This window comes from Phocoena sinus, chromosome 15, assembly GCF_008692025.1.
Source record: "Phocoena sinus isolate mPhoSin1 chromosome 15, mPhoSin1.pri, whole genome shotgun sequence".
Lineage (NCBI taxonomy): Eukaryota > Metazoa > Chordata > Mammalia > Artiodactyla > Phocoenidae > Phocoena > Phocoena sinus.
The window spans coordinates 36,326,147-36,348,569 of NC_045777.1; the positions used below are offsets into that span (position 1 = coordinate 36,326,147).

The 22,423-nt window shown below is 43.1% G+C and overlaps 1 protein-coding gene across 2 annotated transcripts; it reads left to right on the top strand.

The window, feature by feature from the left end:
- The first annotated feature begins 2,811 nt into the window (after positions 1-2,811).
- Positions 2,812-15,362, top strand: LAMP5 (lysosomal associated membrane protein family member 5). Of its 2 annotated transcripts, XM_032606577.1 has the most exons (6): positions 2,812-2,892; positions 3,425-3,597; positions 3,968-4,099; positions 4,223-4,328; positions 5,679-5,867; positions 14,496-15,362. In XM_032606577.1, exons 1-6 carry the CDS (start codon positions 2,829-2,831, stop codon positions 14,672-14,674), a joined length of 843 nt encoding a protein of 280 aa, XP_032462468.1. In that variant the 5' UTR covers positions 2,812-2,828; the 3' UTR covers positions 14,675-15,362. The 2 variants fall into 2 exon arrangements, with proteins under 2 accessions (XP_032462468.1, XP_032462469.1); XM_032606578.1 differs by lacking the exon at positions 3,968-4,099 and having other exon boundaries at positions 2,829-2,892; positions 14,496-14,674.
- Positions 15,363-22,423: the final 7,061 nt, after the last annotated feature.

Here is a 22,423-nt window from a genome sequence, read left to right on the forward strand (position 1 = left end):
TATGTCATTTTTTCTCCTACTTTCTCTCCCACTCAAGAAATGAAGAATGGAGTGGATCCTGGAAAACTTTGTTACTATGATTTAATGGTACGTTTTTCTCCTTTATTATCTCTTTAGTAATTTTAAAGAACTGAAGTTTTTTTAAGGATGATTAGAAAGTATTTAATTAATGTTGGTGCAAGTTGTAGGTATAATGACCCGACTCCTATTGCAACGTAAGAATCATTACAGATAGACAAATAAGTTGATGGGTGTTTGTAAAGCTATGTTTAAGATAAAATACCCAAAGGGATTTTAAATTAATTATGCTTTGAAGATGATTCTCCGAAGAAGAGGAGTTAAAATTGCTTCCTTTTTTTTTCTTTTGACTCATTCAATTGCTGGTCAACAAGGAGATCATTTATGTCAGGTATGGAAAGAAACCATTTTCCAAAGGAACCACCATTTGATTTGTAAATCAACTACAACAACTTAAGATTCATGACCAATGCTATGTCCCATCTAATATTTTATTATTAAAGCAGCTAATCATCAATTAATTCAGTTGCTTTTTTAACAACTTATAATTTAAGATATCTGCAATAATGTGTCATAAGAGAAAGTGTCCTAACTGTTACAGATATCTCTTCTACTTTATAATGGTATTTGTTTATCTTTGGGTTTCCAAATTACCAAACATAGTGCAAGTAGTGGGTACTCAGTTAATGCTTATGGTCTAAATTAATTTGTCTTTTTTTTTTAATGCTTTTATAATCATTGGCTCACTTGGCCTAACCAGATATCCCCTGAGCTATTATCCCAGTTTCTGAGGTGAGGAACACTAAAATCTGTACAAGGTCATAAAAAATAAATAGTGAATCCTGGACTGAAATGCATTCATTTCTTTCCTCATTTAACTACTAAAGGGAGAGAGGGAAAGAGAATATATAAATGTTCCATTACCTATATCTCATTGCTTTCTAATTTTTACAGTGCTACAGGAAAATAAGTGTTTATTAACAATTGCTAACATGACAAATCATTAGGCATATATAATTTTTACAAATTCCACTGTCAACTGATAATAATTGCCTTTGTATCAATCACAATTTTGCCTCAGTGCTTCTATATATATTCAGTTATATAAAGTTATTGAGAAATGTTTGGATGAAATATCAAAATACAGAGATAAAAATAAAGATGTAAAAATATAGTATTGATTTAAACATTACTTCATAATTTGAACTGCTATTAATCTCATTATTGATATAGGAACAGGTTTGAAAAAATAATTGTATAAACACTTTGTGGCAAGCATAATGTCAGAATATTATTATACTTAAAACAGCACTCTATACATTTCAGGAATGTGAGCTAGAGATCTTAGGTGTTAGCTTGTTATTTGGTCACTGAATAAAGATTTTTTAATGGAAATCAACATATGGTATATTTTAGAGTCAAAGTATTATATAAGGAAAAATGAAAATGATCCCTATGAAGTTAAATAATGTGATTTTTCTACTTTAATTTTACTGACGATGTGACATTGAGGAAGGTCATTTAATTTCTCTGAGCCTCAATTCTGGGGTATGTACAACCACAATAAGTATATCTTCCCTTGCCTACCTTCTAAGGTTGTAGGGAGGATCAAAGTTGACAATGAACATGAAAATACTTTGCAATTTGCCCCTTATTATGACATTGTTTTATGACATTATATTGTTGATTTTTCATGTAATGAAATTGCCGCTAAGAAATAAAATATTTGGACATCACTACAATTGATTAGGACAGTATGCCTATTGCTGAAAGTGCTGTATTCAGATTTATGGAGCAAAAAATTTAAAAATCAAGCAAGTTATTAAAAAGTGTAAATATAGGAATTAGCCCCGTAGTATCTGTTTTTTCTGTCCCACTAGATGCTGTAGAGTATTATATGTGTGCATGCGTGTGTGTGTGTGTGTGTGTGTGTGTGTGTAACTAGGACTGTCCTAAAAATGCTACATAACCTTCACAAACTTTGGGTTCACTTACATTCCTCTTAGCAGAGTAGTCACAATATAATGAGCGAGGGTAGGTGACCCCAGAGTTCAAAGTCCTCATGCAATCAGAGAACAGAACTCACAAAAAACAAGCCCAAATAGACATACTGCATTGACTAACGGCCTCACTTGAGGAGGCATCAGTTTAACTTTAAACCCTGAGCTCGTGAGAGCAGGGGAGAGAAGGCGATGTCTCCAAATGCAGGAAGCTGTTGCCATAGCATTTTCCTTCCCTATTCCTGCCTACGCCTCCTCCCCCAAAGCAGCAACAATTTGTGCTCCACCGTTTTCCTTCAGGAGCTAGAAGCATTTTCAGAAGCCAGGACTCCAGTGGTGTGATGTCTTCACCACCTAATCACTGTACTGGTAGGGATATTGAATAAGTCGGAGGGTGCTATTAAGTTTCTCAGGATAGACTCATCTTTGCGGATGCAATTGCAGCGCAGGAAACAGACTCAGGGAGAATTTTAGCCTTCCCAAATTTCATTGGAGCTCTGCACAAGCCCAGCCACAATCACTCCAGCAATACAACCGAATTCTTTCAGCACTCGCAGCCGTGGACAGCTCCCTCGCCACGCGGTCCTTTCCTCTGCAGTGAGCACGTTAGCGTTCACCCTGCCCGGGTCGGCGCGGTACTCCATCTACACCAAGTCCGCCAGTGCGTACGGAACGCGCGCTCCCTCCCTCCTCCCTCTCGGTGCCCCCGCCCCTCGCTCACTCAGGCTCACTCCAGCGGCGACTTTGAGGGATTCCCTCTCGGGCGGCCTCTGCAGCAGCACCACTGGCCTTATTCGCTGCTCCGCGAGGATGGATCTCCGAGGAAGAGCCGTTCTCGGCATGAATAGACTTCGAGTTCTTCTGATGCTCTTCCGTGAGTAGCGTTTCGGCAACCGCCAGAGCAGGGTGCACTCTTTGCAGAGAATAGAACTGGCACAGTAAAGCCATTAGCTTAAGGTCAAAACGTGGCCCTAATGTTTGGCGGGTTTGTTCTTTTTTGGGGGAAGGAGGGGAGGACCTTCCCATCAGTGGCAGGGAATTCCCCAGAGAGCCACACACTTGTACGCCAATCCCAGACACGATGCTGCACAGGCCTGCTTCGTGGGCTCAGAGCACTGGCGAGAAAGCTTTGGTTTAAAAGCCTAAGATGAAGAAAAACGCCAGTCGGATTATAAATTAATAAGGCTTTAAATGTTTTTTAATTTTATTTTTATTATAAATTAACAGCAACGAAGTCGAATTTGTTGGTGCTAGGTCAGCGAAACGGCTCTCAGAGAGCCCTGCAGCCGGCAAGGAACTTGGGCAGCCCAAAGCCCGCAGACCTCCTTGTCTCTCCACCCCTGTGCCCGAGACGCGTGGGCTCGCTGAGCCCCTAACCGATAGGATTTTTTGTTTGTTTTCTGCAGATACAATGGCTCGAATCATGGCAGAACAAGAAGTGGAGAATCTCTCAGGCCTCTCCACTAACCCTGAAAAAGATATATTTGTGGTGCGGGAAAATGGGACGACGTGTCTCATGGCAGAGTTTGCAGCCAAATTTATTGTCCCTTATGATGTGTGGGCCAGCAATTATGTAGATGTAAGGCACTTTTTCCCTCGCAGCTTGCTCCTAGGGCTCCAGGGACGAAGGGCACCTTCCCTCAAGACCCTGTGAAGACCTGGGTCGCCCGCCTTCCCCCCTGCACCCTGCAGGCTGTTCCCAAATGCTGCATGGGGGTTCCCGCTTGTCATGCCTTCTGCTCGCCCCGCCTGCTTTGAAAGTAAATCCCTCTCTCTGCTTCCCTAACGGCCGGGTCTGCACGCAGAGCATCTAACCGCATGTTCCTGGACCTGGGAGCGCGCGCGCAAAGGAGTGCCCAGGCGTGCGACCCGGAGTTTGGACGCGCTGCCCTTTACAGCCCCCACTGGGGCTCGCGCGCTGAGGGGGTGCGGGGCGTCTGTGTTCCCAGCTAATCACGGAACAGGCTGATATCTCACTGACCCGGGGAGCTGAGGTGAAGGGCCACTGTGGCCACAACGAGTCGGAGCTGCAGGTGTTCTGGGTGGATCGCGCGTACGCGCTCAAAATGCTGTTTGTAAAGGTAACTGCTAGTGGGGCGCTCAGAGGGATTGCACACTCCGGGTGGGTGTGGGTAGGGGCCGCCCCTCCGTTTCCCCACCCAGATCTGCTCTGGGGGTTAACGCGCGCCTGCCCCGCTCGGCAGGAAAGTCACAACACGTCCAAGGGACCCGAGGCGACGTGGAGGCTGAGCAAGGTCCAGTTTGTCTATGACTCCTCGGAGAAGACCCATTTTAAAGACGCGGTCAGTGGTGAGTAGAGACCAGCAGGGCTCGGAAAGGAGCCCGGGCAAGCGCAGACACTGCAGGGATCTCAGTCTTGGAGGCCGAATTCCTCAGGGTCAGGGCCTGGCGCTCCCAGGCCAAGTTAGCCCTGGGCTTGCTCTCCAAGGTGGAGGAAGCAAGCAGGAGCGCGGGTGGGTCCTCTGGCCTTCAGGCCTTGTAGATGCGCAAGAAACTCAGGACCTGAGGCCCAGCCTGTCACCCATCACCTGATCCTGGATGAGATGTCTCTTGAGGGACTGTCTTCCTGTGGCTGCTTCAGGATGGCTTTCTTATGATTTGTCCTTTAAAGAAGCACGGAGAAGGACAAAGCTGTATTTTTATTTTCTTCTGCACCCCCGTTTTTATTCTTATGCGCTAAAACTTCAAGGGGGACAGTATGACTTTCATTTTGGGTCAGAATCTGATGGCCTTCAGATCTTTTGGAGCATTGTTCAGGCCTCACCGCAATCTTCAGTCATCCACTGTGGCCACCCCAGAGTGGATTCTGAACCATGTCCTTATTCATTAGCTTTTCATGCCCATCACTACAACAACTACCCAGATCCTCCAAAAATATTGTGGCAAGGGATATCTAGGCTCCAAATAACAATGCTGGGATCTGCAGGCACCATCAAAGACCACATTTAAATTTATGTATTTATTTTGTAAATTGTCTGATCTACTCACAATGAAGCCTTTCATCACCTGGGCACCTGAGTTGGGAAACGATTTTTATTGAACATGTATAAGAATACATATGTCATCTTTTCCATTTCACCCCTGATCATCACAGTAAAAAGGGCAATTTTGTCTCTTCATCAAAATTCATATTCAAACATTTCACACAGTTAAATTAGACCAAAAAAAGGAAAAAAAAAATCCAGAAAAGGAGGAAAAGGGGTGAGGCAGGCTTCCAAAAAATATGTACGCATACAAGGGCACCTGCTCAGAGTACTAGCAGCAGCCATGCTTTGATGAAGAAGATATTTTATTTTCTGCGGGCCAGTGCGAGGTGTAGGATACCAAGTCACTGTTCGTTGTGGATCTTTGGAATCTCTGTTGTGAGGTCTTATATAGTAAAAAAGGTTGGGGTTTTAGGTATCACTTTATTCTTCCAAAAGGAAATTCCAAATTAATATTTAAGAAATCCATGCTCATGAAAGAATGGGTGCATTCACACTTGCATAGCCCCAGCCAGGCAAGGCAACAGGGCATGTCAGCAGAGGATCAGAGGGGGGGGTCTGGGCTAAGAGGCAAAGGTCAACTATCTGGATCACCATAATGAGAGTTCTGCCAGCCCTATAGGGGCCTAACCATTGCTCTGGACCTTCCCTGCAGCCGGGAAGCACACAGCCAACTCGCATCATCTCTCTGCCTTGGTCACCCCAGCTGGAAAGTCCTATGAATGTCAAGCTCAGCAGACCATTTCCCTAGCCTCCAGTGATCCGCAGAAGACAGTCACCATGATCCTGTCTGCAGTCCACATCCAGCCCTTTGACATCATCTCTGATTTTGTCTTCAGTGAAGGTAGGTCGGTGGGGAAGCAGGAGGAGAGGGAGAGGAAGGAAGCAAAGGCCGACCTCAAGATGGATGTGGAAGGCAACCTGCCAGGGTACCAGGCTGTTACCACGTGGACTTTCTCTAGGATATCATGGCGCTGCCTCCCTCTATAATATTTTTCAAAGACTAAAGGCAACAAACTGAATTGTATCAACTTCAATGGCTTTCTCTTTCATCTTCCCTCTATCTCTTCCTCCTTCACTTCCTTCTTTTCCTCACTCTTTCTCTCCCTCCCTTCTTTGTCTCTGTTTTCTTCCTTCCTCCCTCCCTTCCTTTTTTCCCTTACTTTTTCAACTTTCCCTTCCTCCCCTCCTTTGCCAAAAAAAGGAAAGTGGATAGGGAGAAAGATAAGAAAGTCAGCTGAAAAAAATATATAATTTTGATGCAAGTTTCCCAAGGAAAAGGCAGCTAAAAATCCCAAAGAGCTATTGAGAGAGCCATGGATTAGAGAAGTGCCTTTGCTTGTGTAGGCCTCAGTTTCACCATGGTCTCTAAACACTTCCAGCCCTAGGTTCTACCACTGTGAGTCTAAGTTTTTGTGTGACCAGAATGCAATAGAGGTGTGTGTGTGTGTGTGTGTGTGTGTGTGTGTGTGTGTGTGTTTACAGGTTACAGAGAGAGACTCATGGAGACCTGCCTCTGTCCAGCTCTCACCTTTGTGTGGAGGGACATCCATGAGGTTCCAAGGAGGCAAGGTCCTTGATCTGCTCCCTCTGGGGCATGCAAGAAGGCTTCTTCGCAGTCTATGCGAGCCCTGGAAGGGGATCAGGCAGGATCCAGCTGGAGCAGGTTCAGGGTGTCCATATCTTCCTGGTTCTCTGCATCCCAGAAGAAGGGCAGGAGAGAAGCTCACATTCTGCAATTTGTCCAAATCTAGCAACAATTTACTCTGGGCAAGTGGAGTAAGTGAATTCTTCCATTCATTTTTTTTCTCTCTCTCTCTATTGCCTGGAGGAGGTTGTTAAAAGCAGTTTGATATTCTCATTCATTCCTTGTGGTTAAGAAATGGGGAGAGATTCTGACTGCTTTATTGATGCCTACCTTTGGGCTGGCGGTCCCCAGGTGAATACAACCATTTGAATGTGTAGGATATTAGGGAATGCCCACCTGGGTCACACACAAATCATTAAATCAATCCCAAGGAGTCCAGCTTTCATTAAATGCCCCGCCCATTCAAAGTATATGGAATAGAATCCCTCCCCCCATGATTTACTCAGAAGGCATTTAGGAATTCCTAAGTTAAACTGTCCTAAAGAGAAAGGCCTCCTTCTTATTCATCTTTATATTTTTAACACCAAATACAGTGCTTGGCACATTGCAGATGCCCTGTTAACTTTGGCTGAATTGATATTCCGAAGCTGTCGGCTCAATTAATAGAGACTTGCAAATGCTTCAAAGCCAGGCAAATCAGAATTTAATAGATTTAGTACAGCAGTGCCATGCCTACGTGTTATGGCTCTTACCTGTATGGGCTATTCCATCTTAATGTGTTTTCTACAAAATTGAAATTAAACTAAACGCCAACATCTTAATACTAAAAAATACTGTTGATTATGAAAGTATTTATAAAATGTGAGTGTCTTTCTTAAACTGAAAATATTAAATGTAATTAAAAGTAAGTGGACTTATGATTATGGATGGCCCAGAATTCATTTTGAAAATATTGGATCACATAGTCCCCAGGGTCCCTACCACAGATACTTCTGAGTTTGTATAGGTACTTTCAGTAGTCTCTAGTTACTCTTTGTGTTTCTCTGGTCAATGGTTTTTAGACACTTCTTCATTTCTTGGTACTACTGGTGCTATAATTGCTGCTTTTACTAGTTCCTTATCACAATCTCACCCTAACCCTCTCTGGGTTATTTCTAAGTTGCTGCTTATAGTCATTTATGAATGGAGAAATCAGATCTCATAGATGTTGGAATTGTGTACAAAATAAGAGTAAATGAGTACTGAATAAGGACCAGAGCTGTTTTCCTAAAAATCAGTGATATTCTTGGCATAGATTTAATGATGTTTTTGCATAAAAAGCAGTTCTTATCCACTTCCAGGGCTTAAATAGATAGATTTAGACAGTTTGTAAGCATGTATAACTTCCTAAATGCAGATATATTAAGCACAAGCAAATTGCACTTGTCTCACCCAGGCTTTTCTGGGGAATAATTAGGGTGTTGCCTCCTGTATGGTGCCCTGGGGCTCAAGCCTTGACACTCCTGGGAGAAGGCAAGCCTTATTCAGGATCTCTCACTGAATCAATGTGCCTTTGTGTGGCAGGGCTCCTTTTGTTCCTGGTTCCTCCTGTCTGTACCTCTCAGCACCTGTCCCCAGTGTGTTTTGTAAGAGATCATTTTATTTGATTTGGTGGAATCTGAAAGATTCCTTTTGGAGTGCCTTTTCGGGACCTGGCACTTGGACCCCACTCCCCAGAATAGAAAGAGGCTCTGATGTGTTGCTAATGCCTGTGTGGGTGAGTGAAGCCTGCCTGCATTGCGGTGGGGAGGGCACCTGGTCATATGTTTGACGCCCACTGCAGGGCTGTGTACATGCGTTCTGTCATGTGCAAGCAGGACCTGCAGCATAAGGGCTTCCAATGAAGAGCCTATTCCCTGTGTAAGGGGGTCATGCCTGGCAGTCTGCAGTCTCCCACCTGCCTCCTTCATAGATTCTGAGAAAAGCAAGAAAGGGTCAGTGAAATGGGTTAGTGGGCACTCATAGAGGCTGAGAGCAGCCCAGATGGGGATGACATCTTTATCACACAAATCCCTTTAGACCGTTGAGCTTGGCTACTATGCTGATCCCCAATGAAAGTAGCCCAGAGGCTCCAGATCACTGTGCACAGCTCTGGTGATCTTGTTAACATGCCAAGTCAAGTCTGGTTCCGTAGGTCTGGGGGCGGGGCCCAAGAGGCTCCATTTCTAGCAAGCTCCTTGCTGATACTGCTGGCCATGGCAAACTGTCGGTAGGGGGATTTGAGGGATTTTGAGCTGATCAAGGAATATGATATGACCATGAGAGGCAGAAACACAGAAGCTTCATTGGGTGGCACTTGGACAGGTTGTGTAAGGAAAGCCCCTCACAGCATGGGACCGTCCAGAAGAAGGCTTACAGCACCCTGGGGACCACTATCCCAAAGGAAAGGAGGATAAGGGATGTCCTGGCAGGGAGAGGGGTGTCAGGAGGGGGCTTATGGATCTAGGTGATGTCACTTAGCAGCATGGGGAGGAGTCTTTGGGTCAGAGAGCTCGGGGGGCAGCAGAAGCTTAGGGCCTTATCTATCCTATCAGTGGGTAACAGCTGTTGGGTGAGATTTGTATGCAAAGCAGACAGGCCCTAAGTGGCTAAACGTGTCTGTTTGGGCTGTTTTGTTTTTTTTTTTTTTTAATAATTGGATGTGGATCTCAGCCTGCAGTGAAAATATAAACCACCGAGGGGCCAATCCATGGAGGCCAGCTTATTTCTATAACAGGTACACTTGGTGTGGCAACTCTCAGCCTGCAGTTCAAGGCAGCCCATGTGTCTCAGCTGGTGTTGGGTAACTTGTCCTTCCACAATTCATTCCTGGTAGTGAGTCCCTTTGAGGCTCCAGGAGAACTCTGACTGTGCTAGCATGGAGGATGCATCACTGGGAGGGAACAGATCAGCCTGAGTATTTTAATGGCTTGAATTAAAGGTGACTCTCACGCATAAAGACAGAAGAAACGTAATAGAACACGAAGGTGCCTCTGTGCCCCTTTGTTAAACACTCAGGTTTAATGGGCATTTAAGTCGCCACATATAGACTGGGCCCATCTTAATTCTCAAGGGGGGAAACAAACAAATAAAGAGACCTGTGAAGAAGGTATTGAGATCCCTGTTTACAGTGGAGAAGCTGAGGCTTAGGGGTAAAGCTACTGGCCAAGACTGCGCTCCTTGTGGCTGCCAGGGCTGGGACAGGAACCTGTCTTTGGGTATTAGATCCTGTGCTCTTAGCCTCTCCAAGCCTCAGCTGCTGCAGCTGAGCAACTGTGCCAGACCTGTGAATGCAGGGGGCCATCTTCAGAAAGGTTGTCGCGTGCTCTGGATTCATGAGCTTATCATTGTTTCTAACAGTGTGTTTGGGAGATACCACCTGATCTGTATTTTACCCAGATCTATAGGACAAATGATCTGTGTTTTAGTGGAAATGAATGTACATCACCCCCAACTGAGCGCCCTAAGATTGACTGCCATGCTGCAAACCGGGGCATGGTGTACGGATGCTGATCCAGAGTGCTGTGTACAGCTGTGGTTTGCATGGCACCTCTCAGCCAAGAAACATGCCACCTGAGTAGTTGCTCCTTCTCAGAGCCTCCTGGGGAAGCATCCAGAGGGATTCAATCCTGTTATTAACACCACAGAGAACTGTGTCGAGGGCTGGAATACAGAGGCCTAGCGCAGGGCCACATAGCCAGCCAGTCGTAGCATTCTGTGTTCTTGCTACTGCTCTGGAGCCTAGTGTTTTAGGTTGGGTTCCCCAAGAAGCACATCCTCTATAAGTATGTAAGGGCAAGTAGTTTATTTGGGTGGTTCTAGAAGGCACTGCTAGTGGAGTGGGGAAGTGAGGTGGGAAGGCAAGGAAGCTAGTACAGGTGCATAAGAGAGCAGGTTACCACTGTGGGCACCGGGGCTCACACTGCTGGAACTTCTGGGAAAGAGTATGGTACCCACCTGAGTTACCCTCCAACTCCCATCTGCCACTGATGGCTACTGGGGTGGGGAAGGGGGGCGTTGACTCTCCAGGATGTCTAACCTGCCTTGTAGTCAAAGCCTATTGGAATGGGTGGGAATGGTGTATACCAAGGTCATAGGACCCTGTTGGTGTCTGTACACCTGTACACCCAGTACTGGGATATAGGAACTTTCCCTGCCCTGGTGGAGCTTACAGGCCAGTGGGAAAGAGTTTATACAGCTCTTCCTTGTGCACAGGGATGTTCCTGGCACACACTGGCATCAATCAGTAATTGTGTTCTTATTTACTGTTGTGCTTACATCTTGGTGAGAGTATCTGCTTGTCTCCAGCCAAAGATCTCCAAAGCCCACTCATCTTAACATCTTCTCAGTACACAAAATACATTTTGCTGAGGTTACAGGAGTCCCGAGCCAGTCCAGAGAAGATATGGAAAGAGGGGCAAACCCCTCCCTCCAGTTGCCCTATCAGACAGCAGAGGGAAACACGGCCAGCAAAAGACTTGCCCACCTTCTCCAACAAGAAAAGTCTGTGGCGCTAGCAGAGCTGGAGAAAGCAATCAGCTTGCCTCCTGGTCCATGGCCCATCTCAATGCTGTTCATTTGGAGCTGCTTTTCATTAAGAGCTTTTACAGTTTGTTTGCCTCAGGGAGTAAATACAACTTTAAAATGCTGTGGTCATCAAACAAAACAAAATAAAACACACATCTGGAAAAGAGAACCTAAGATGATTCAGGGTTGAATTGGGCACTCCAGGTTTGTGGTTGAGGGGACTTGAACTGGCAGCTGGCAGTTACACCATTTTGTCTGATCTGTCTTCATCTGGTTCTTTGCAATGACTGGGATGGTTGTTGCTTTTTCCAATCATGGGCCATCCACCCTGGGCCTCTCTTTTGTGTTCTCTAGAACTGTAAGTCCAGCCAGGGCAGAGGTGTGAGGGACCCCAAGACCTGTGGAGATGAACAGGGAGTCAGGGGTCTCTGAGCACCCAAAGCCAGACGCTGAGCTGGGCTAAGCCAAGGGATGCTCTTCTCCCAGACAGAGATCGAGGCCAGCTGTCCTTGCTCTATAATCTGTGGGTTGTATAATCAGTTCATCGCACAGGATCACAATCCTGGAGTGCATAGTGTTTGTGTATAGAATTCAAGGGGTCTGTAAATTTCAATAGGAAACATTTACATCTTTATTTTCTTTAATTTCTAATTAATGTTTAACATTTCCTTCAATTATAAATAAAGGTAACAACCCACAGTAGTATTAATCATACCTATGACTTTGTCACCAATATAAATAATAGTCTTGTTCTTCCCACATGTTTGCACAGATCTTGCAAAGTAACAGTTATGCTTCTCCCTACTTTGCAATCACAGCCAGTATACCTGTGTACTAATAAATATATATATAACTGTCCCTCATATTATTTTAAAATATTTTAATAGATGAACTTCAGTGTAGTTTGTTTTCTTTGTAATTTTCTGTGTTTTATTTTTATGCAATCATAAGTATTCTGAGAAGGGGTATAGTTTCATCACACTGACACTAAAAAGATTATAACCTCTGCTTTAGTGGGTCATGACCAGCACTGTTTTATTTTATTTTATTTTTTTTTAAACATCTTTATTGGGGTATAATTGCTTTACAATGGTGTGTTAGTTTCTGCTCTACAACAAAGTGAATCAGCTATACATATACATATGTTCCCATATGTCTTCGCTTCTTGTGTCTCCCTCCCTCCCACTCTCCCCATCCCACCCCTCCAGGCTGTCACAAAGCACCGAGCTAATATCCCTGTGCCTTGCGGCTGCTTCCCCCTAGCTATCTACCTTACTAAGCACTGTTTTAAATGAAAGAGAATAGTACAGAGGATAAAAGGCACAAAGTAAGGAAAACCATTGTTTTATAACACTTTGGTTTTAGTTATGTATGTATACGTATGTTCTGGGTTGTAATGTAAAATAGTGTTTTTCCTGGGGGTCAAAGGCAGAGTTTGAAGACAGTGGCTTAAGCCTGAGAGGGGAATGCGTGGTTTTTTTTTTATGGGCTCACAATCTCTCACCTAAAACCCTTGGGGCTAGATGTTTCTCAGAATTCAGAATAATTTTGGACTTTAGGAAGATAATGCTACAGTGCATTGTCCATATATTATATAAGACCCAGAAGACTCAGGGAAGCTCCTGTAATCAAACAGGTTAATGAATCTGTTTCCTGCAGTGACACACATGAATCTTCATGCTGAGGAGAAATGAGAATCAGAGCAGCCAGCTTTTGCTGCCACATGAGCGATACAAAGTACTTGCGGTTTCTAGAGCTTTGTGGATTTTGGAATGGTGGGTAAGGGAAAGAGAACTCAGGAATTCCCCTTTCTTTGACCACTTAATGAATGGGGATGGGTGGGGAAGGGGATTCAGTATTTTTCATGATAATTTTTGACATCCCCTTATTTTCCCATAATTACTTTTGACTTCTTGTCCATAGTTTAATACTCCCTTTATATTCTTCTCCAGTGATGTGTTTAATTCAGGTTTTATCCTAAGGCAACAAAACAATTTTTAAAGAAATAAACTCCACAATGGGAGAGGCCACAACAGTGAGAGGCCCACGTACCACAAAATTTAAAAAAAAAAAAAGAAAGAAACTATAATAATATTTTGACCATAATTTTTTTGCCAAAATACACCATGCTTTTCTCCTCTATCTTCTTTAAAGGATGGTGTATTAGATGATTTTTCCCATAACTATACCAAATTTATTATCCATTTAAAGCTAATACTTTTGGCACCACAATTCTGAAACCAGTTCTGATGTGTGTGGTGTAAATCCATCAAACTCTACACTTTCTTTTTTAAATGGTGGTATAATTTACATATATCAAAATGCACAAATCTGAAGTGTTAACTCAGTATGTTTTTACCTATACTTGCAGTCACATAACCCTCACCTAAATCAACATTCAGAACATTTCCATCACACCTGAAGTTCTCTTGTGTCCTGTTCTGCAAGACACACTGTTCCCTACTTCTCTGACTTCAATCACCATAGACTTAGTTTTGCCTGCCCTTGAACTTCATATAAATGGAGTCATACAACATGTACTCTTTTGTGTCTGACAGTTTTCACTCAACATAATATTTTTGAGATGCATCCATTTTGTTACGTGGAGCCATAGTTCATGCCTTTGTATTGTTGATTAATATTCCATTGTATGAATATACCACAGTTTATTTATCCATTCTACTCTGATGGACATTTTGGTTGTTTCTGGTTTTAAGCTATTAAAAATAAAGCTCCTATGAACATTTATGTTCAAGTCTTTTTGTGTCCATATGTTTTCATTGTTCTTGGGTAAATTCCTAGGAGTGGAATGCTGGGTTATAAGGTAGGTGTATATTTATCCTTACCTTACTACAAAGTGATTGTACCATTTCCCACCAATGGTGGACAAGAGCTCCAATTGCTCTGTATCATTGACAACACCTGGTAATTTCAGATTTTCTAAAAGATGTATTTTGTCTGAGATTCTATGTACATTATACACCAGTAAAAAGTTTAAAAAATTAAATAAACAATAAAAATGATGGTGGTTGTGCCTATTGCCCAAACTCTGAAAATTTGCATAAATCATTTGGAAGCTTTATTGACATTGGCCTGGAATCCAATAACCTGAATATTGCCCTATTTAACTGATGTATTTTTATTTTACACTATGCAGAAATTTTAAGGAATTGGGCCTTAAGTTTGGTTGGGAAGTATTGTTTCTGAAAAAGAAAATATCTCTGAAGTTTCCTTGAGAAATCTTTTCACCTCTATCTGCCTTTTAGTTTCTTGAGCAGACTTATGATTCAGAATATTTTGGCAGGAGCTCATTGCTTTTCTTCTTCTTTCCCATTTCAGAGCATAAATGCCCAGTGGATGAGCGGGAGCAGTTGGAGGAAACCTTGCCCCTGATTTTGGGGCTCATCTTGGGCCTCGTCATTGTGGTAACGCTGGTGATTTACCATCTCCACCACAAAATGACTGCCAACCAGGTCCAGATCCCTAGGGACCGATCCCAATATAAGCACATGGGCTAGAAACTATTAGGCAGACAGACCCCAGCCCCCCTCCACTGGCTGGATCAGGTAGAAAAACAAAAGCACTTTCCACCTGTACATGGGATATACCAACATAGCTCCAATCAAACAGACGTGGGTATTCAAGGCTTGCTTGGCCTGCATCCATGCTTAAATCGCAGGATGGGGGGATTCTTTCCGATTCATGGGTGAAGGACAGTTGCTGGGGAGTGGAAGGAAGGGGTCAGCCAGCTTTTATACTCATCGTGGCTTGGCTTTGACTCTCCAAGCAGCAACTCATAAAACTCGGAAAGGTATCTGACTCTGAAGTTTAGGGATTGAAATCACACTTCGTTTGGAAAGACACCCCTTCAGGTTCAAGAGGAATATTGGAGGCTTTGCTCCCTTGAACACAGATGGCTTACCCTATACCGTTGTCAATGTACACAAAATACAGCCTCATGCTCCCTGCAGCAAGACCCCTGAAAGTGACCCATGCTTCTGGCTGGCGTTCTGCATGTCTAGTGATTGTCTTGGGAATGTTTCACTGCTACCTGCACCCAGTGAATTCACAGCACAAGAACCTGTTTAATGTAACTATGCAGAGTTGTTCGGACTTCATAGTGTGTCAGGTCCAAGTAAGGGGACCTGAAGAATCAATCCATGTGAGTTTGTTTTTCAAAATGAATTAAAACACACTACTGTCTAACATTTGAATGCTTTCTTGAAATAAGAAAACAGACTAAAATGGTTTCTGGGGCACCCAGAGGAGAGAGGGGAATGATGAAGACGGGATTTCATTTCTGCAAGAGGAAAAGCAAAGAAAGAGCAAGGAAACAATGGGGGAGGGGGAGGGAGTTGGCTTTTCCAGGTGAAAACACGTGGATTTATTTTGGCAAATATAAGTAGTTTTAATAATGGCACCTCTTGAACGATTGGTCTAATATAGCTTCTGGTGATTCTCAGTCTTGAGTCTGGCATTTCACTTTGGATTAAAAAGTTGGACTGAACATAGTAGCTTAGGTTGAGGTTTATTTGTGATAAAATGTAATTTACTGAAATTCCCTAGAGAAATGTACATAGTTTGGATTCCACTCACTTTCTACATAATCATTTTTCAGAAGATCTGAGCAGGGGTAGGGGAAATCCTTTTCTTTGGTGTTAGGGTGGGAATCCCCCTACCCCTGTAAAATCATCACCACATGAGAGGAAGCGCATGAGTTATCTCCCCAAGTCTTCAATTGTTGGCAGTAGCACATCCTTAGAAGTTCATTATACTAGCAAATCTTGATAACTATCAGCCAGTTGCTCTCCTATTATCCATTTGTTTGCTGCGCCGGCAACCTCAGTCTTTCCCTGCATGACTTCTTCTCAGTGCCTGCCTGGTCAGTGAGGAACAAGCCCTGATTCCTCATGAAAGTTGCCTGTTGCACATGAAAAAAGAGACACCTTTTTTTTTTTTTTTTTTTTTTTTTTTTAGCGGTACGCGGGCCTGTCACTGCTGTGGCCTCTCCCGTTGTGGAGCACAGGCTCTGGACGTGCAGGCTCAGTGGCCATGGCTCACGGGCCCAACCGCTCCGCGGCATGTGGGATCTTCCAGGACCAGGGCACGAACCCGTGTCCCTTGCATCGGCAGGCGGACCCTCAACCACTGCGCCACCAGGGAAGCCCAAGAGACGCCTTTGGTGCCAGCGGAGGCAAATAACCCCCACCCCACCCACGTGTCCTCCACCCTTCCGTCATCTGTGATCATCTCACCCCACGACCCAAACATGACAAGCCCTCTCCCTTTTAGCATCTCATGTATTTTTAGGAAACTTCCTACTTATCTGGAACCATCCAAGGATCTGGGGAGAAACAGACACTTAGGTGTATCCACTTTAGAAAACATTTTTAGGCTTTCTGAGTCGTACTTCTGAAAACTCCATCTTTACTTAATTTAATCTACTTTTACAAAAGTAAATTTGTATTTTTTAAAAATTTTGCTTTCACAAGACAGGACTCATTACTATTTTTGGAATTGTCATTCATTCATTCAGCAAACAGTTTTTGAGCACCTACTGAGTGCAGGCTCAGTGCTGGGTGTACAGTAGTAAACGACAACTGGAAGTCTATAGGGGGAGAACAGACAAGAAAACACACACGCATACATATGTGTACACACACACACACACACACACACACACACACACACAGGTCATTCTAAACAGAACAAAGTGCCCTGGCGCTTTACAAAGTGTTGCCATATGGCTACATCCCTGTGTCTAAGCTAATTAAATCTTTCTAGAATCCAAATTTCTTAATTCTCAAAATTAAGAGTGATTATTTTTCCACCTGTGATATGCAGTACATATAAAACACCTTATTACTAGGTCTGTTATTGTTACTATTAATCACGGCATCTTTATTTAGCAGTCCTAAAATTAGGTCTCAAGTTCAGCCTAATTTCTATGAACCTCGCCTTATTTTTCTTAGCCCTTTTTAATCTTCATCATCAACTAAGCAGAATAAAAGGGGGCCTCCTGATGAGGGCAGGGCCAGTGGTCTATGGGTGGACAAGGCAAGGTGTCCAGAGGGATGACTCATGTTCATTGTCATTGTCCTGCATTTCACCGAGGCTCCTGCAGCAGGAACAAGCTGTGGGGTGGCTCGTCTATTTGCATTGTTTCCTGAGCTCAGAGACGGGAAAGAAAACAAACAGATAATCCACAGATGCTCAATTACCCCTTTAACTGTCATTTTTCTTTTTTACTGGAGTTTTAAACACAAACGCCTCTGGGCACAAAAGGATGTTGTGTCTGGTTGCTGCTGTGCTGGCCTGGAAAAGCCAGGCTGGATGAACCATATGCATGTTTCTTTCGGGGAAGGAGGAGTTTGATTTCAATTCTGAGAGTGGTTCTTTGCAGGGTTCCCCCATTTTCGGCAAATAGCTCCCAGTGAAGCTGCCTCAGAGAACAGGGAAGACTGTTCTCCACCCCAAGAAAGCCCTCTAAACTATAACCACTCTTTTCTCACCAATTCTAATGTTTCCATTAACAAAGACTTGTCGAAGCCACATGGATGGGGGAGACAACAGAGATATGAGAATGGAGAAGTGGGAGGAAGATGGAAGGAATGACCTGCAGCGTCTGGTGGAGGTAGCAGGCAATGCGTGCACTGGGGTTGTTTACAGGGGAGGGTAGTCCAAACCAGCACTGGGCACAAACACCTCCCTGGGAGGGTAGTCCAAACCAGCACTGGGCACAAACACCTCCCTGGAACAAACACCCAAGCAGCCTGAACCAGATAGACACAGCTTTCAATGTGTGTCTCAAAGTGCAGTTTGCAAGCAGCCTGTATCAGAATCATCTCAGGGGGTCGTTGAAAAATGTCAGTTCTAGGGCATCAACCCAGTGATTGAGAATCTCTATGGTGAGACCCTAGAATTGGTATTCTGACTACTTGCTCTCTCCAGATAATTCTGATTTAGTAGTAGGACAACTTCTGGTTAAAAAAGCCTTTGCTATCAGCCTACCTGCAACATTAGCCAAATTACTGGGCTTCTCTGTGCTCATTTTCTTATCTGAAAATGGAGTTCACTGTCGTCTCCTTGCAAAGTTATTTGAGGATGCATGATAGTACATTTAAGTCCCTAGCACAGCACCTGGCACACTGGAAATGCTCCATAAGAGGTATTACTAATGATATTTTTCTAGCATCCTTATTAAAATGAGTGTTCAAATTTTACCTGCCATACATGTACATGAAAGACCCCAAAAGACTAATGCAGGGTTTGTTTGTTTGTTTTTTCAATCTGGCATCCAGTTTTCTGTGTCAGTTTATTTTGAATTCTGAGTATAAATCTATGCAAGGATTCTCTCCATCCCCAGCCCAGTGAACTGCTCAGGAGGTTGTCAGTTTAGGGGTGTCGGGGAGACGGTTGGAGTCCATGAATTTGGATGAGAAGAAACTACACCTTCAGTTTTACTAACCTCGAATGAAAGGTAGCATCTCCTTCAATTATGAACATAGGCACCAAACCACTGTATTATAAGCAGGACCTAGGTGTAAGTCATCGGCAGAAATGACCACATTATACTTGTTGCAGATACCTCCAAAAATCATTTATATTCCTTATTGGAAGTTACGGCAGTTATTAGACCCATCACGGATCTTGTTATTTAATGTATCATAACCATAACATTAAAATATATATTTTGATAACTATGCTTTAATCGGTTTCCTTTGTAAGCCTATGTATTTTACTTTATGCATTTTAAAACATTTTTCTGAGGACTCCATAGGCGTCAAACAGCCAAGAGGGTCCAGGGTGCAAAATTAGGCTAAGAACTCCAGGGCCGATGGCTACTTCAGTTGTCATTTAAACTGACGGAACCTATCAGGTTGTCTTCTGGGGAAGGTCACAAAGGCTTATGTGACAAATGAGATAAGTATTTGTTAGCACCGATCTTGTGTTTTATAGACCCTGGTCTCGTGCTGGGGACACATCAGTGAATGAAATAGGTAAGAATCCCTGCCCTCATGAAACAGAACGAACTCTCTCTCTCTCTCTCTCTCTCTCTCTCTCTCTCTCTCTCTCTCTGTGTGTGTGTGTGTGTGTGTGTGTGTGTGTGTGTGTGTGTGTGTGGTGTATTCAGGTATCACGATTCATGTGCTGTCATTGAACAAATTGTTGGGGACTTGGTTAGGCTCAGTTAAGGTGGACCATATGTGACCTTGAAGTCCTTTCTAGCTTTAATGTTTTTTCAAAATGCTGCCAATGATGATGAGGCATAATTATCAAACCAGTTGCTATGTGGGCAAACCTTTCAGGATAAGGAGTCCCTTTGCTTTTAAAACAGTATATTTTGATTCAGAAATCAGGAACCCTCAGACTTTGTCAAGTCCCCTTTTTATCCTTCATCAGATCTATTTATGTAGGAGACATTGCTGGGGTCCCACCCATGTTCCCTCGGTCTTTCCTGGAGCTCGTTTGCTGACAGTTTCTGTACATGCCCACAGCTCCCCATGTCTCCCTCCCTCTTAGTTGGAGGGAACAAACTTTGCCTACCTACAGGGCAAGATGGACGTTCTGGGGCATGATGCCCTAGATGGAGCAACTATCAACAAACCAGGGATAGGAGATGGTGGATAAATACCCCAGCCACTTCACTGCTAGAAGGACGATTCTGGAGCATCTCTCCCAGAAGGTCTGCAGTGGGACTGAGCCCCAGGCACCCATAGTGGTGACCCATTCATTAATACACACCTTTTATTCAAATTTCTGTCCCTCTTGGTCTCATGTCTCTACTCTGCCATGTTGAATGAGCTTCCTGGGATCATCTTCCAGGAAGGACTTGTGTGTCTGTCTTAGGTTCTCCTTTTGGCAGAACCCACACTAAGGTCATCTATTCACTTAACTCAAAATGCACACATTTCAAGGCTTACGTTGATGGGTTTGCTGCACAATTTGGATTTGTACTATATCATGTCACTTTCACAGAACTGCTCCTGCTTGTACATTTTGTAGCTGCTTCAGACCAAATCAATCATTTCTCTGCCTCGAATCTCATTACCGTTTCTTTGATGACACAGGGACATTCACTCGATCGGTTTGCCCAACGAGTGTGAACTCATTGAGTTGATAACTTCATGGAATGATTTTATTTTTCTAGTAATTGCTACTGAGTGTGTTCGTCCCAGTGGGTAATGGGGACACAACCATAACTCAGACTGATTCCATCTGCCTAATCCATTAAAAAAAATCAATCTCATTCAAAATCAAAATAACTCCCCTCCCCTTTGCTTGAGCTAAACTTGTATCAGAGAGAAAGAAGTAGAGTGGATAGGCAGTGGCAGGGGACAAGGTGTGCTTTCTTATCCTCCCTTTCTTTCTTCTGAGTTCCTCCTTCGAATCATGGAGTTTCAGACTAACTCGTGGCTCAAACCTATGGGGAGCTGTGGGGAATGGAGATGCCAGTAACCCAGCTGGCTGCAGTCAGCTGCCTTGGATATTCTGTTGAGGAAGAGGAGATGACTGAGTTTCATTTGTGTCCACCTGAAGACTACAGCCTCTGCTTTTAGAGTGGTCGTGGTGTAGATGATATATGTGGTTTTTAGAGTAAGGTTCAGCTCCTCCCCGACCCTGCCCACTGTAGAAAAGCAGCCATATTTCCCTTTGTTTCCCCCCATGGTGCATACCTCCAATGCACTATTCAAGTTGGGTATCACCCCATTACTTAGTTAAGTGGTTGCCGTGTTCCCTGTTCTCTCTCTATGCACCATCATAAGCAGAAGAAATTGGTGTATTCTTCTGTGCCTTCCAGTGGCTTCAGGGACCTGCCTGGGGAAGGTTGCCTTCATCTTTCTCTTCCCTGGCACACAATATACTACTATTAGGAGGTCTCATCCTGCTATCTCAGGTTATTTCCTGAGGGTTTTCACTTTCTGAAATTTCCAGGTGAGAAATGAACTCTTTATTTACCAGTATCACTCTCAACTTCATGGGATAAATGTTAATGTCTTCCTTGTCACCCAAACAGGAGGAGGGGGCCCAACACTTTCTTCCAGTCTACCAGAGAGCTTCTCTAATCCAGAACACCTCCTTTTTTATATCTTTCGTGGGTAAAAGCAATCAGATCAATTCACCATCTTTGGAACAGCAGAGTAGGAACCTTCAGCCATGAATCTGGCTTTCCTTGAATTTGGCCTTCCAGAATTTAATTTTTTTTTCAATAGTGGTATCTACATCGTAGTCTTACACCGCTTATAACCTGTGGGGATGGGAATATTTATCTTTGCTTCATGTCAACATGATATTACATATAATTTTATAGCAACTTATTTGCATTCCTCAAGATCATAAAGACACCATTCTTGTTATTCAAGAAGCAAATTCAGGAAATTACCAGAGTTTCCAATAACACGATGGGAAAAAGGCAAACATTTATTTTTATTTGCAAGTGCAGTTTCTGCCAATAGTTAGTGCTCACACAACCTTTTAAGCTACAGTAACTTTTGGTAAATTCAATGAAGACTTTAAAAAAGAGGCAGTGATAAGAAAATTACAGAAAAATTTCTATTACACTGTTGAAAATGTTTGGAATCCAAAATCCACTATTTTCTGCAATGGTTTTTAATATTTTCTCTGGTTAAGAAAAGATTTTTTTTCTTTCCTTTCTATTTCTACATAGTCCTGGTTAAATGAATATAGTCTGTTCCATGAACTTTTAGGACTTCCATTTTCTGGATTTAGATTATTTTAATTCGTACACACTTATATTAATATTTTAATATTTTACATAAAACATTGATTTGTTGTGTTTTATGAAACAAAATTATAGATCCTATTTATAATGAGGCATTTCCAGTTTAGGGAAAAACTGAAAATCTAATCAGTAGAAGGTCATTTTATGCCTTTTTTTTCCTTTTTAACTTTAATAAATAATTAGCAACCTATTAATTACAAACATTCTTAATTAGGCTTAGAGCAACCAGAGCATTTTCACAATTTTAAATTCATATTTGTTACAGTATGTGAAATTCAGAAAAGCCTCTGGTTTTCCAGTTTGGTAAAAAATGGCTTTCATTGGATGCAGAAGTAATAGAAACTCATGATGACTATGTAGCTTTTCCAGAGTCTTAAAGGCAAATCTATATTGGCCTACAGTTAACATGCAAATTCATCCAACAAGCAACACAAAATGTATTGTAGTAGTCATTCGTGTTCATCAACAGTCAAGAAGATCTAGTCAGCAGTACAACTCTCCTATGTCGGAAACACAGAACATG

Coding starts and splice junctions, on each gene's coding strand:
- LAMP5 (XM_032606577.1), top strand. CDS start 2,829: ATGGATCTCCGAGGAAGAGCCGTTCTCGGCATGAATAGACTTCGAGTT. Junction 4,100..4,222: donor TCAAAATGCTGTTTGTAAAG/GTAACTGCTAGT, acceptor CCCGCTCGGCAG/GAAAGTCACAACACGTCCAA. Junction 5,868..14,495: donor TGATTTTGTCTTCAGTGAAG/GTAGGTCGGTGG, acceptor TTCCCATTTCAG/AGCATAAATGCCCAGTGGAT.